Below are 12722 nucleotides of genomic sequence, written 5' to 3'. Positions count from 1 at the left end.
GAAATAAAAATATTCAGAGCTCGGAATCTGAGTAGAAGGCAGTTATGTTGGAGTCGAAAAGATTCATTCGCTACCGTCTCCAGTTATTTAAAAGTTAATACTTATACATCAAAAGGAGAAGGACATCTTTGAACTTTTGAAAAAGTAGTAAAAAAAATTTTTATTATTGTGTGAACTATTACTTAAATAATTATTACAAATTATTTCAAAACTTTTTTTTCCAATGCCCACCCTATTTTCACCCGTCATTCAGGGTAAATTCGTTGACCACTTTTTCTGGAGTATCATATTAGTTGGGCTAACGTTGCTCCCACGGTAAGGACAGATAGTACGGCGAATGAAAGAACATCCATGCCTTGTCCGGGATTCGAACCCAGGACTTTTCTGATGTAAGGTCAGCTCTCTGGTCACTGCACAATCCGGTCGGCTTGTTTCAAAACTATTATAATTTAAAAAAAAAAAGGAAAAAAAAAAGACAATGCTTACATAACATTTGTCTCTCCTAACAGCTGAGTCGATGCTTATAAAAGTCAGACATTTTAATTACTGACTCCGCGGTTCTACTAATAATGTTAAAAATTGTAAAATCACCTGGAAAGTTATTGAATGAATTCAAGTAAATTAATTTATTAACATTTAAAAAAATTAACCCTTTTCTTCTAGAGTTGGTTATAACTTTCGAGTCGAATTTGGAAATTGCAAGAGCAAGCTTTTTGTATAATTTAAAATAAATTAATTGGTAAAAACAGTGTACAATTAATTCCGAAAACATAACATTCGTGGTGTATTGAAAATTTGTTTAAGCGGCATTAAAGCGAAACTCTATACAAGAGTTGTTAATAATGATCTAATACTGTAAAAATATAATATTACATTTACTATAAAAAAAAATACCTGGATGCACCCTACAAGTTAAGGTTAAGCAAATAAAGTAAATATATAAAAAGTGATGCATAGCATATTCAGGGGTCTGTCTAGGTTTTTCTGAAAGGTACCTATTTTGTGAAAATTTAGACATAATTTGTGAAAAGTTAAAAATTATATTAAAATATCAACACAAAAACATGGTAAAAATATAGATTTAATGTTTCTTAACGGATACAAAAACAAAATTTTAAGGAAAAGTATTTTGTGAAGCTACCGTTTTTCCTAAAGTTGAATTTGTGAAACTACCGTTTTAAATAAAATTGAATTTGTGAAGGTACCGCTAAACGGTAGCAAATTCGGCCTGGACAGACCCCTGATATTAATATATTAATAATACAAAAAGTTATGATATTACATTACACATACGCACACCATCCAACCATGGCCAAACATCTAGCTCCGTTTTTCAAGGTTCTATCGTTTAACGGCCAAGGTAGGAATGCCACATAATTTCGACCCTGGTCAGACGACGTGGACAGCGCCTGAGCTGGTACCTTCCTCTCTAAACTTCTACACCACAACCAACAAGAGAACTTTCAACCACGACAGATTTAGTCTGTACAATGCACTGTGATTGTGAGGATCGAACTCAATATCTCCAGCTTTAATAATTGTAAATTACAGATTTAAAAAAAAAAGAAGAAAAAAAAAACGTATAATTCTGCATTAATAAAATTAAAAGTGTTTGTGGGTCATAGAATTGCCGTGGTAATTAAATTTTTTGATAATAAATAATAATGATAGAGCTTTTGATTTCCCAAACTTTAATAGAATTGATTTATAATACTAATTTATTTATTAGTTTTTAAAAACTGTTACAATTACCGTTCCAAATTATCGTTCACGAATACTTCAAATAAAATAGCTTCTCTTTATTTCATATAGAGATGTAACTGCCCGGTTTAAAATTTTATGTACTTATAAGCTTTCAATGTTGTTAATACTGTTACAGGAAAAGGTAATCATTTTTTATTTTAATATTTTTAATCCATGCTGTCAGATTAAAACTGGTTTAATCAAAATTTATTTCGAGTTAAATTTCTTTACCTTATTTCCTTACTTATAATTTACCTTATTAATTTAGTATCAACTGTATTTTGTTTAAAAACTGTTATTTCATAAGACTCAAGGAAGTTCTAGTTTTTCCGTATTATTTTTATGCAATTGCTTTTGTTTATGTTTATTTTATCTTTCTTTAAATCTTTACCTAGCATCTTAGTCACTACTCCAGATACAGATAATTTGTCCAGATTCAAAATATTTGCTACTTAAAAGTATTAAAATTTCACAGTGGGAGCTTTCATGTTATTGCAACAAAATAGAAATAAAACAACTCATTTCTTGTGCTTTGAAAAATTTCACTATATAAATACATCTCGTACTATATAACTCAATGTAAATGAAAAGAAGTAAAAATTTAATAGAACTTTTTCGGTATAATTCTATTATTCGATTTTGCATTGGTAACATTTATGACTACACAATAACTTAAAATACATTATTACTGGATCAAACGAATTTCACTAAAATGATGAATATTTTTCTGAAAAGGCATTCCATAAATTTTCCGAAATCCATACGCTGAGAAACTTCGAATTTCGATTGTACTTTTCGCACAGCGTCAACCGAACAGACTAAAAGAATCAATAAGCGATTCAAGACATCAGATAAGTAGGAGACTTTTACCTATAAATCGAACGCGAAACTTCTTAACCAATAAAACTGTTTCGAAGCTTCGTACGGAAAAGGGCGTTTTCATGGAAATATGCTGAATATTGTTAGATATCGGTTTACTCTTGATTTTGCAAATTGTAGTACTTCGATCAGAGACAAATCGACTTGTGGAGACATTATAAAGGGTCTCTTTAAAAAAAAAATAGCTGTTAAATTATGTAATAAGAATTTAAAATATTGAATTTATAAATTTAATATTGTTCTTTAGTCTTTTCTGTATTTATTTTTTGTATCTTTAGATTGCATGTGTTAAATAATTTTAACTTCGCCGCGAAAAAAATAAAGTATGGTCAAAATTACCAGAATATAGTTAAATTTACTGTGTTTCTCGTTTTAAGGAAACACTAAAATAGCTCGATAATTTTTACGGAAGCACTTGAGCGAATTAGGAAATTTTGGTAAAATTGACAAGAAAATATGGTTTTATAATATGTGATAAAATTTGGTAAATGTGGTAATTTTATTATAATACCTAAGAGTATGACGTATATATAAACTGTTCGGTTAAATTTAGTTTTCAGTTTAATATTTTTTACTAAATGTGTGGTAATACGAATTGTAATTTCGAAAACCAGAATCTCTGGTAAACTTACTAAATGAACGAAAAATTACCAAATTAATGGTTTTAATTCCGTATATTTTGGTTTCATTGTACGTTTTTTTTTGAAAACCAGCTTTGTTTCTCTGTGTATGCTTTTTGAGCATACACAGAGAAACAAAGGTAAGTAACTGTGTTTTGAGCATAACTTAACTGTGTTTTGAGCATACACAGTTAAAGGTATATATGATTTTTGATTTTTTTTGTCATACTTCTCGATTCAGGTTTTTAAATGTAATGTAATCATTATAACCCTATATTACATATATATTCAGGATTTTGAATATAATACATAATTTCACAGCTATGCACTTCATTTATGTAATGCATTTTCATTGTAGATGGAAGGTAGCGTAATCTCTAAATAAGTAAAAAAGCTGAATTTCCTAAATAAACTACAATGCTTTGGCATTTTTTTAATATGTGTTTTTTTTCTATCGATTCCTTTATATAATCTTCTTACTTTCTAAACTTTTAAAGTAAAGGAAGAAAATGCTTCTTAATATTTCGACATTATTTTGTTTTACTTTACTATTAAATTTTTTTTTATCACTATTTATAAATAATGCTTAAAAGTTCGTAGAATTGTCATTGTATTACAGTAAAAGAAAAAGAAACTTTTAATATATTTATAAATAATTTAATTGTTTCTTTTGTGCAAAATAGTTAAAAAAAAAACTTTTTTTTCTTCCTTGATATGAAGTGATAGATATTTTCAGATTTGTCTCTTTCATCATTTTCATGCCTGCGTTATGCATTTATTAAATAGAAGATAATCTAAAAACCAAACCTCTAGGATTTTTTTCTTTAACTTTTCGTAAATATCTTTAATGATTACTATCAAATGAAACTTTCCTAGTTCATTATCATTACTCAATTATTTTAGGCTGATTAAGGGGCTGATTATACAATAGTGTGTTAAATAGCGTTAAAAGGAGGTAATTCGTTAAAACCTTATAAAACCTTAATAAAACCTTGATAAAGCCTCAAATCTATTTATATTTTGCATTTCTTATCACAACCGTTTTTTGAGAAGGTGTAATTAATAAATATCAAAACTGGATCACAAATCGGGTTCAAAATTCAGAAAACAATACGTATTTTATGCTTCGAAAAGACTAGACTTTTTTTTTTCCTTCCTATTTTTAAAACAGAGTAATAAAATATGAATTTTTCATAGCTAACGTAGGGATGCTGAAAAATCAGCGCTCTTGCATTAAAAAAAAAATCATAATCGGTTATTAATTTCCGTCCGAAATTTCAGGCCCTGCTGATTTATGCGATTTTAATGACTTTTAGAATGGCTACGAACGAAAAAAAAAAATATTTTGCGTAACAACTGAAAAATCTAATTTGAGTAAAAAAAATCCTCGATTCGTGTAATTGATTCTCACGTTCGACTCAGTTTAAAATACGCTTTTTGTTCGAATAATGCTTGGAACTTATGAAATAAGCGATTGTTTCGCCGCTTATTTTAATGTTAACGTTCCAAATGAATCGCACCCGAGCATAATTAGTTTCAGACATATTTTGTGTTTTAATAGATGGTTCTTTTCTTCTTTTAGAATTTTATTTTGTCGTGGCAATAATTTTGTTTTGGAAAATATTGCGATTCATTACAGTTAATTAAACGATATAGAGTTTTTCTCGTTAAAAAAAATCAGCACGGTGGAATTTTTTTTTTATTAGCTTTTAGCATAACCGGAGTAGTTAATATGAAACAAAATGGTTTTATTAAAAAGCTGAAATAGTTTCTATGAAATCAATTATTAAAATCTTTGACTATGTTTTATTATATTTTAAGGAAATAACTGTAAAAAAAAGATGGTTCATTAAGTTTATTTTTACTTATGTTTTCTTACGTAGCTTTCGTGTTTATAACGGCGGAATCTTACTGTCAAATTTCGACCTCTTTCTGACTAGCTAGAGTATTTATATTTTCTCACCAAATGACTTCGATGCGCTGAATATTTGTTATTAGAATTATCATTAGTTTTTTTTCATGTGTTGTATGCGTTTTTACGAGCTTTTAAAATGTATTTCTGTGCATTATTTATACTTTTTTAGGTTTTACAATTTTTCATATTTTCCGTAAACTGTTCAATGTTTTTTTATGCTTTTTTTCATATTTTTCATATGTTATTTAGTGCTTTCATACGTTTAATCATGCCACCATTGTTTCCCCCCCCCTGTTTTACATGAATTTTTAATGTTTCTCATATTTATAAGGGTTTTTTAATGGTTTTCATGTTTTATGTAGACTTAATGTTTTTAATGACTTTCGTTCTTTTCTTTATGTTTTTTTTTGTTTCGCCTAATTTTTCGTTTCTCGTAATTCTTTTTTTCTCACGTGTTGTAAATTTAATACAACAAACTTAATATGTTAATGGAACGTGTTTACGAGTATCACATAATACCCTAGCTATATATATTTTATTTCTGTGTTAAAGTTTGTCCGATAATTTTCTACGTTTACTGTTTTGAAATTGCATTAATTTAAACTAACTACTTAATATGTTAATGGAACGTGTTTACGAGTATCACATAATACCCTAGCTATATATATTTTATTTCTGTGTTAAAGTTTGTCCGATAATTTTCTACGTTTACTGTTTTGAAATTGCATTAATTTAAACTAACTACTTAATATGTTAATGGAACGTGTTTACGAGTATCACATAATACCCTAGCTATATATATTTTATTTCTGTGTTAAAGTTTGTCCGATAATTTTCTACGTTTACTGTTTTGAAATTGCATTAATTTAAACTAACTACTTAATATGTTAATGGAACGTGTTTACGAGTATCACATAATACCCTAGCTATATATATTTTATTTCTGTGTTAAAGTTTGTCCGATAATTTTCTACGTTTACTGTTTTGAAATTGCATTAATTTAAACTAACTACTTAATATGTTAATGGAACGTGTTTACGAGTATCACATAATACCCTAGCTATATATATTTTATTTCTGTGTTAAAGTTTGTCCGATAATTTTCTACGTTTACTGTTTTGAAATTGCATTAATTTAAACTAACTACTTAATATGTTAATGGAACGTGTTTACGAGTATCACATAATACCCTAGCTATATATATTTTATTTCTGTGTTAAAGTTTGTCCGATAATTTTCTACGTTTACTGTTTTGAAATTGCATTAATTTAAACTAACTACTTAATATGTTAATGGAACGTGTTTACGAGTATCACATAATACCCTAGCTATATATATTTTATTTCTGTGTTAAAGTTTGTCCGATAATTTTCTACGTTTACTGTTTTGAAATTGCATTAATTTAAACTAACTACTTAATATGTTAATGGAACGTGTTTACGAGTATCACATAATACCCTAGCTATATATATTTTATTTCTGTGTTAAAGTTTGTCCGATAATTTTCTACGTTTACTGTTTTGAAATTGCATTAATTTAAACTAACTACTTAATATGTTAATGGAACGTGTTTACGAGTATCACATAATACCCTAGCTATATATATTTTATTTCTGTGTTAAAGTTTGTCCGATAATTTTCCACGTTTACTGTTTTGAAATTGCATTAATTTAAACTAACTACTTAGGTGTTAAAAATAAGTTTTAAGAATCACATTGTTTCCTTCTTTTCTCAACTAGATTAGTTAAAAAAAGAACTACTAGTTTCCCATGTGGTATAGTTAAAAAAAGAACTACTAGTTTCCCATGTGGTATAGTAAGCATTCAACATCAACCTCTTTCAAAAGAATTGAAATTATTTTTTTTAAGCTTATTTAAGATAAAAATACCTGGTCCCCGCCTGCCAACTGGAACAACCAAGGTTCATGGCATGTTTTGTGAGATACGGCTCACCATTTTTTTTATTATTAATAGAAGCGTCTAAATAAATAGGAAAAAAATTTCTCCGAATGTTTTTTAAATGCATGAATTCATTTGAAATGCGCACTAAGAATAAAAGTTTTTTATTCCTTAACATGTTTTTTATAAATATTATTTTTCCTAAATTAGGGAGAAATTTTAGAATATTATTCTATGATTAATATAATTTACAGTTTTTGATGGAGATAAAAGTCGAAGACTTGTTTTCTAATGATCGACATTTTGAATTTTATTGCCATATAAAGACACTATTACTTGTATGGTACTAGCCGCCTTCGGTTCGGTGGTTTACTTTTATGTGTACTTTCTGTTGAGGACTGTTAAGGGATTGGAATAACTGTTGAGGAATATTATTTTTAAAACACATCCTGATAAAACGGTACAAAATATCAAAATGAAACTTTTTAAGTCTTTCCATTTATCTGATTAGGAACATTTTTAAATTTGTCAAAATTTTAATTTTTTCCCCATCTACGTCGCAACTTTTTATCTATCATAACTTTCAAATTAGGATAATTATACGTATTATATATTATACGTATTATATATTATACGTATATGCCAACTATGGATGTGACGGAATCAGCCCGAGTCCATACTCCATGCCCGACACGGACTCTAGGTTCATTTACTGAAAAGATATTTCGGGCTAGGATTCATAGTTAAGTTTTCATAAACTTTTTAACAACGTTAAAACAAACGTTTCCGTTATTAAGTATAAAAGTTGTAAAATGTGTAAGGTGTAAAAATTATAGAGATCATTTTTGAGTTTCAGTTGGTTCACTTTTTCTCTTCGCATTTTCTTTCACAAGGTTGTTGATAGAAAAGTTTTTAATTTAGTAATTTCCTTGTTTAGACATCAAAGACCGATCTCAATGTTTGGCCTGTATCTAACGTATGTATATCTCGGGCGGATTCAGGCTCTAAATAATCCTAGGTGTCTCGCTCTTGGGTGGTCTTGGATTAAAATTCTTCGGACTCGGATATCCAAAAGCTTGCCCGAGCTTATCTCTAATGCCAACCATGTATAGATTTCCGCTGCCATAAGCGATCTTTATTTGAATATATTCAAGCTCTGCTTACGTTTGGTATTGTTATTGTATTGTTTTTATTTTTTTTAATAAGGTTTGGATAAAAATTATTAATTTTGATTTCTCTTTGTTTTTAGATTCCCGAAACATCGAGGAGAATCTGCAAGGAAATGTGGATTCTTCACAAATTCCAAACCTCTTCGGTAATCACAGCAATGCCAATAATGCCAACCCTGCCAATGCTAACAACAACAACACCAACAGCCGAGTCAACAACCACAGTGGGCAAATGCCACCGTTGCAGGTCCCCAAAAAGAGCATGCTGCCTCAAATGGGGCCACCGCAGGACTCAGTGGCTATGGGCCCCATGCCCACAAAAATGTCGCCCCAGCATCAGAATCCGAACGACTTAAATCCTAGTGCCAATGGCAACACTGGAAGGAAGTACCAATGCAAGATGTGCCCGCAGGTAAACTCTTAACCTAACCTATCCTAAATTCAAATTATTGTATTTATATTATTTACATTCGCCTTACTCGTCCTATTACTTCATTTATCCATTGTAAGAAAAAAGAACTTGTACAGGGTGTACCATATTGCCTAATTGAAAAAAAAGATGAAAGTTTTACCTGCTAATTTGCAGTCGAAACAATTATAAATAATCTCACCCTCGCCCTATATTTTCTTGTTGATTCAACTTAATTTTGCCATTTTATTTGAAGCTGTTTGTTTTACAAACTTTCATATGTGTCGTTAGCTAATTGAATATTCCTTCTCACTTCAAATTGCCACAGGCTTTTTGCTGTGCGCCCTGTTGAGTGGAAAAGTCTCCGGTATTTTCTAATCCGCCTAACTATTCAGGCTAAACCGTCAGGCCACGTTATTCAGGCTAAAGTATGTTTATTCATTGCTGATTTAGCCGTTTTTATTTTAGTCAGTTTGCTATAAGTCCAGGGCAGGGAGGACTTATTCTGAATAGTCTTATTGCAACGTACCCTCATCGTATCTTATTCACTAATATATTTATTGTTTATCTTAGGACTTAGTCATAGAGTAATTCTTCGCACATTTCATAATCAGATCAAAGGCATAACGTAATGATCTTAAAAGAATATTAATCAAGTTAAAAATAACCGAAGACATTGTTTTCAACAAGCCCGGTACGTTTCAAAGAAACCATGTTTTCTTATACTTCATATACTTAATTTTGACAACAGTTGTCAATCCAAGACTTTTGATTCGCTTGAAACCTGTAAGATCAATTAATTGCGAACAGCATTTTTGTAACTGGTTTGTGAACATTTCTGTAAGTTGACTATTTGTAGTGGTTATCTACCTAATTCCCAGTAAATTGATTATAAGCTTTCATAGGTTTGGATATGTTTACAATACTTCCACATATCATAATCACCTGTACCTATTCCATCTACTCATGTTCAGCATATTGATCACGAACTTGTAGCAACGTATTTAGTCATCATCACAAGAGTAAAATGAGGGGATTGGAATTATGAAGAATTATTATCCATAACTACAGGATCTCAAGGAAATAACCTATAGATTAGACGAATAATATTTAACTCCTGTATCAATCCTCCAAAATATCTTCAGGAATCATTTATATTTATCTATCACTCCTTCTGTGGTGTTTATTAGATTTTTCTTCTTCTAAAATTTGCTCGTGTATTTTTTACTTATGTATTTCTGATTTAAATAAGGCGATCGAATCACTAAATAAGTCTTAAATGTTCGGAATCAATTACTAGCAGCTTCTGAAAAAGAAATTATGTGGACCCGCGTTTGGTACGTTAATTAAAAAAAACAACAACATAATTTTAGTTAAATAGTTTCGTTAAAATTACATATTTTATAGTCTTAATCAAAAATTATTTTGTCATGGTTAAAAATGAATCGGATATTTTTTATAATTTCATCAAGATGGAGTGTTTTGCACCTTACTATCGTTCTCATTTTCTGCAACTTACATATTATATAACTTACGCTGTTAATTTGAAGACATATCTTAGTAACTTATATTATAGTAAAGCAAGATTCAATTTAAGTGTTGAAGTTGCAACAAATTTGCACTGTATTATGATCCAATGTACCAGTATATTGGATCATTACACCAACTTTTAATGATCCATTGCAAGTTATTTTTATGGTACTTTTACCCTTTAAAATAACTTGGAAAGTGCAGCCTTACAAATTAAGTACCAAAATAAGTATATGATTGTTATTTTTATTTCCTAATTTAGTAACTGCTAGACGCTTTAAAAAATCATTAAATTTATGTATTTTTGTTTTTAAATTGATCGCATAGATATAAATGTCGTTGTTACATTAGTTCGATGATAGCTTTTCGTAATATAATAACTGAATTTTTGGGAAAATAATTTTTAATAATTACATTCGAAAAATATTTACTTCTAAAATTTTGTTCTACGTAGTTAAAATGTGCTACAATGGATAACACTTCTAGTGGGATTAAATTTTTCAAAAATATTTTTATAGTTAAATTTTTTATGTTAATAATATGAAATATTTAGCTGGTCTGTTAGAATACGTTATAAAAAGTGAAGTTTTTAAAAATTGTATTATTTTTTTTAGTACATTAATGAAGAGAAAATAATTCAGACTTGTAGCATTACTTTTTATTTATTTATTTTTCAAATTTTTTTTTAATATTTAATTTGTCGTGTGTTGCGTTTATTTGCTTATCATTATTTTTAAGTTAATATTGACTTTGTCTTTAGTGAATTAATCCAATATTTACCTTTCTATTTCTTGAAAAATAAATAACTAAGTAAAAAAGAAAATAGCTGTTTAAAAGGAAGCATTTCTTTTTTTCCCTGAAAGTTAGAAGAAAGGAATATTAATCATCTTTTAATTTTCTATATGCGAAAGGGTACCTTCCAATATAGTGTTATGTTTATTAGTCAATATACTTTGTACGATGTGAGTAATTAAATACGAATTACAATATAATTTTCAAAGCATTTTTCATTTATTATGTTTATTTGAAGAACTATAATAATAATATTCGCTGAATAATATAATTATAATTTGAGTTGTTGGATAGGTTTCGTTGAAGATAGTTTAAAAACATGTTTACTTAAAATGTGGATTGTGTATGCTCTTCTTATTAACTCATAAAAAAAAATTGGTTACTGCATTGCATGGTAATAACATTTCTGGTAAAAAAAAAAAACGTAATTCTGACTAATAAAACCAAATTATATGGAATTTAAACCATTCACTTGGTAATTGTTTAATTGTTTCGTTCATATAGTAACGGTTTACCCAAATTCTGGTTTCCAAAACTATAGCTCTTAATTCTGCACATTCATAAAAAATAAAAAACTGAAAGGTAAATTTAACCGAATAAATGATTTTTATGCCATGCTCTAAGGTACTAATAAAATTATAAAAAATTTTCTCATATTATTAAGTTATATTTTATCGTAAATTTTACCGAAATCATTAAAGCGCTTCGGTAAAAATTACCGAGATTTTTTAGTGTTCCGGTAAATCCAGAAACACGTTAAATTTTACCATATTTGTGTCTGGCAGTTTCAGTGTAGGGCTCCGGAAGAAAATTAAAAGGGTTTCTAGAATTAGGACTTTTTCAACACATGATGAATTTTAAAACCTTTTTTTATATTTATACCTACTCAATCCATTATTTCTTTAATATTTCGGTTGCCTGTTTCAAGTTATTTAAAATGTAACGCCACTAAAAAAATATTGCATATATTTTATACAAAAAATTGCGTGCGAATTTTCCCTCGTGCTTTTCAACTCAAAATAAAATTACTAAATTCGTTACTAATAAGAATGCTTCTCCAACAAACTTTTATAGCCTGGGATAGCTTAGTTGGTAGGGCGTTGGATCCATGTCCAAGAGGTCGTGAGTTCGATCCAAAGACTTCCCGTGTAGTATATAGTGACTGATGCCCGTTAAATCTGTCGGGTTACAATGTCCTTCAAGTTCCCATGACAAATCAATACCACTTGAGTTTGATCGCTGTCTGGTTCAAGTCAAACTTACAATATACGGATGAAATAATGGTTCCACTCTTTAAAACAGGCTGTGACGTGTGTGTGGCTGAAGTCGTATTCTTGGCCATGGATGGTGCCACTGAAAAATAAGAAACGCTCCCTCTGCCTTAAATTAACTTGGTTTCACCAAGCAGTCTTGCTGGTATATCAAGTGGCATTAGAAACAACAACAAAACCATTTCTTTTTAGTTTTTTATTTTAAAGAAGAAAAAAAAAAGGATTTGACTTCTTTTACTCATTTTCAGCTTGTATATATTCACCAAACACAAATTTATAATTAGACTAGATACAGTTCTAGGACTGTGAATTTATTATCGAATATAAACCCTCATTTGTGAATAAGAAAAATAGTGAAAGGAATAGAATTTTTTAGTTTTAAGTATTTTCAAAATGAAGTCTTTTATTGGTTAATTCGTTCACAATTTTCTTTTTATACTATACTGTAAAGTGGGGGTTTCTCTGAAAAAGATTGATAATCTAAAGTTCCATAACC

General features: G+C 29.0%; 1 protein-coding gene across 15 annotated transcripts in view; it reads left to right on the top strand.

The window, feature by feature from the left end:
• LOC107436894 (zinc finger protein rotund) overlaps positions 1–12722 on the top strand; it is a 318292-nt gene that overhangs the window by 166423 nt on the left and 139147 nt on the right. For all 15 annotated transcript variants that reach the window (XM_071184141.1, XM_071184140.1, XM_071184145.1 and 12 more), the window contains one exon: positions 8305–8636. In XM_071184141.1, the coding sequence (XP_071040242.1) occupies positions 8305–8636 (332 nt within the window). The remainder of the gene's footprint in view (positions 1–8304; positions 8637–12722) is intronic.

Source organism: Parasteatoda tepidariorum, chromosome 8 (genome assembly GCF_043381705.1).
Source record: "Parasteatoda tepidariorum isolate YZ-2023 chromosome 8, CAS_Ptep_4.0, whole genome shotgun sequence".
Lineage (NCBI taxonomy): Eukaryota > Metazoa > Arthropoda > Arachnida > Araneae > Theridiidae > Parasteatoda > Parasteatoda tepidariorum.
The sequence above is the reverse complement of the archived record's forward strand: the minus strand, read 5'-3'. Positions and strand labels throughout refer to the sequence as shown.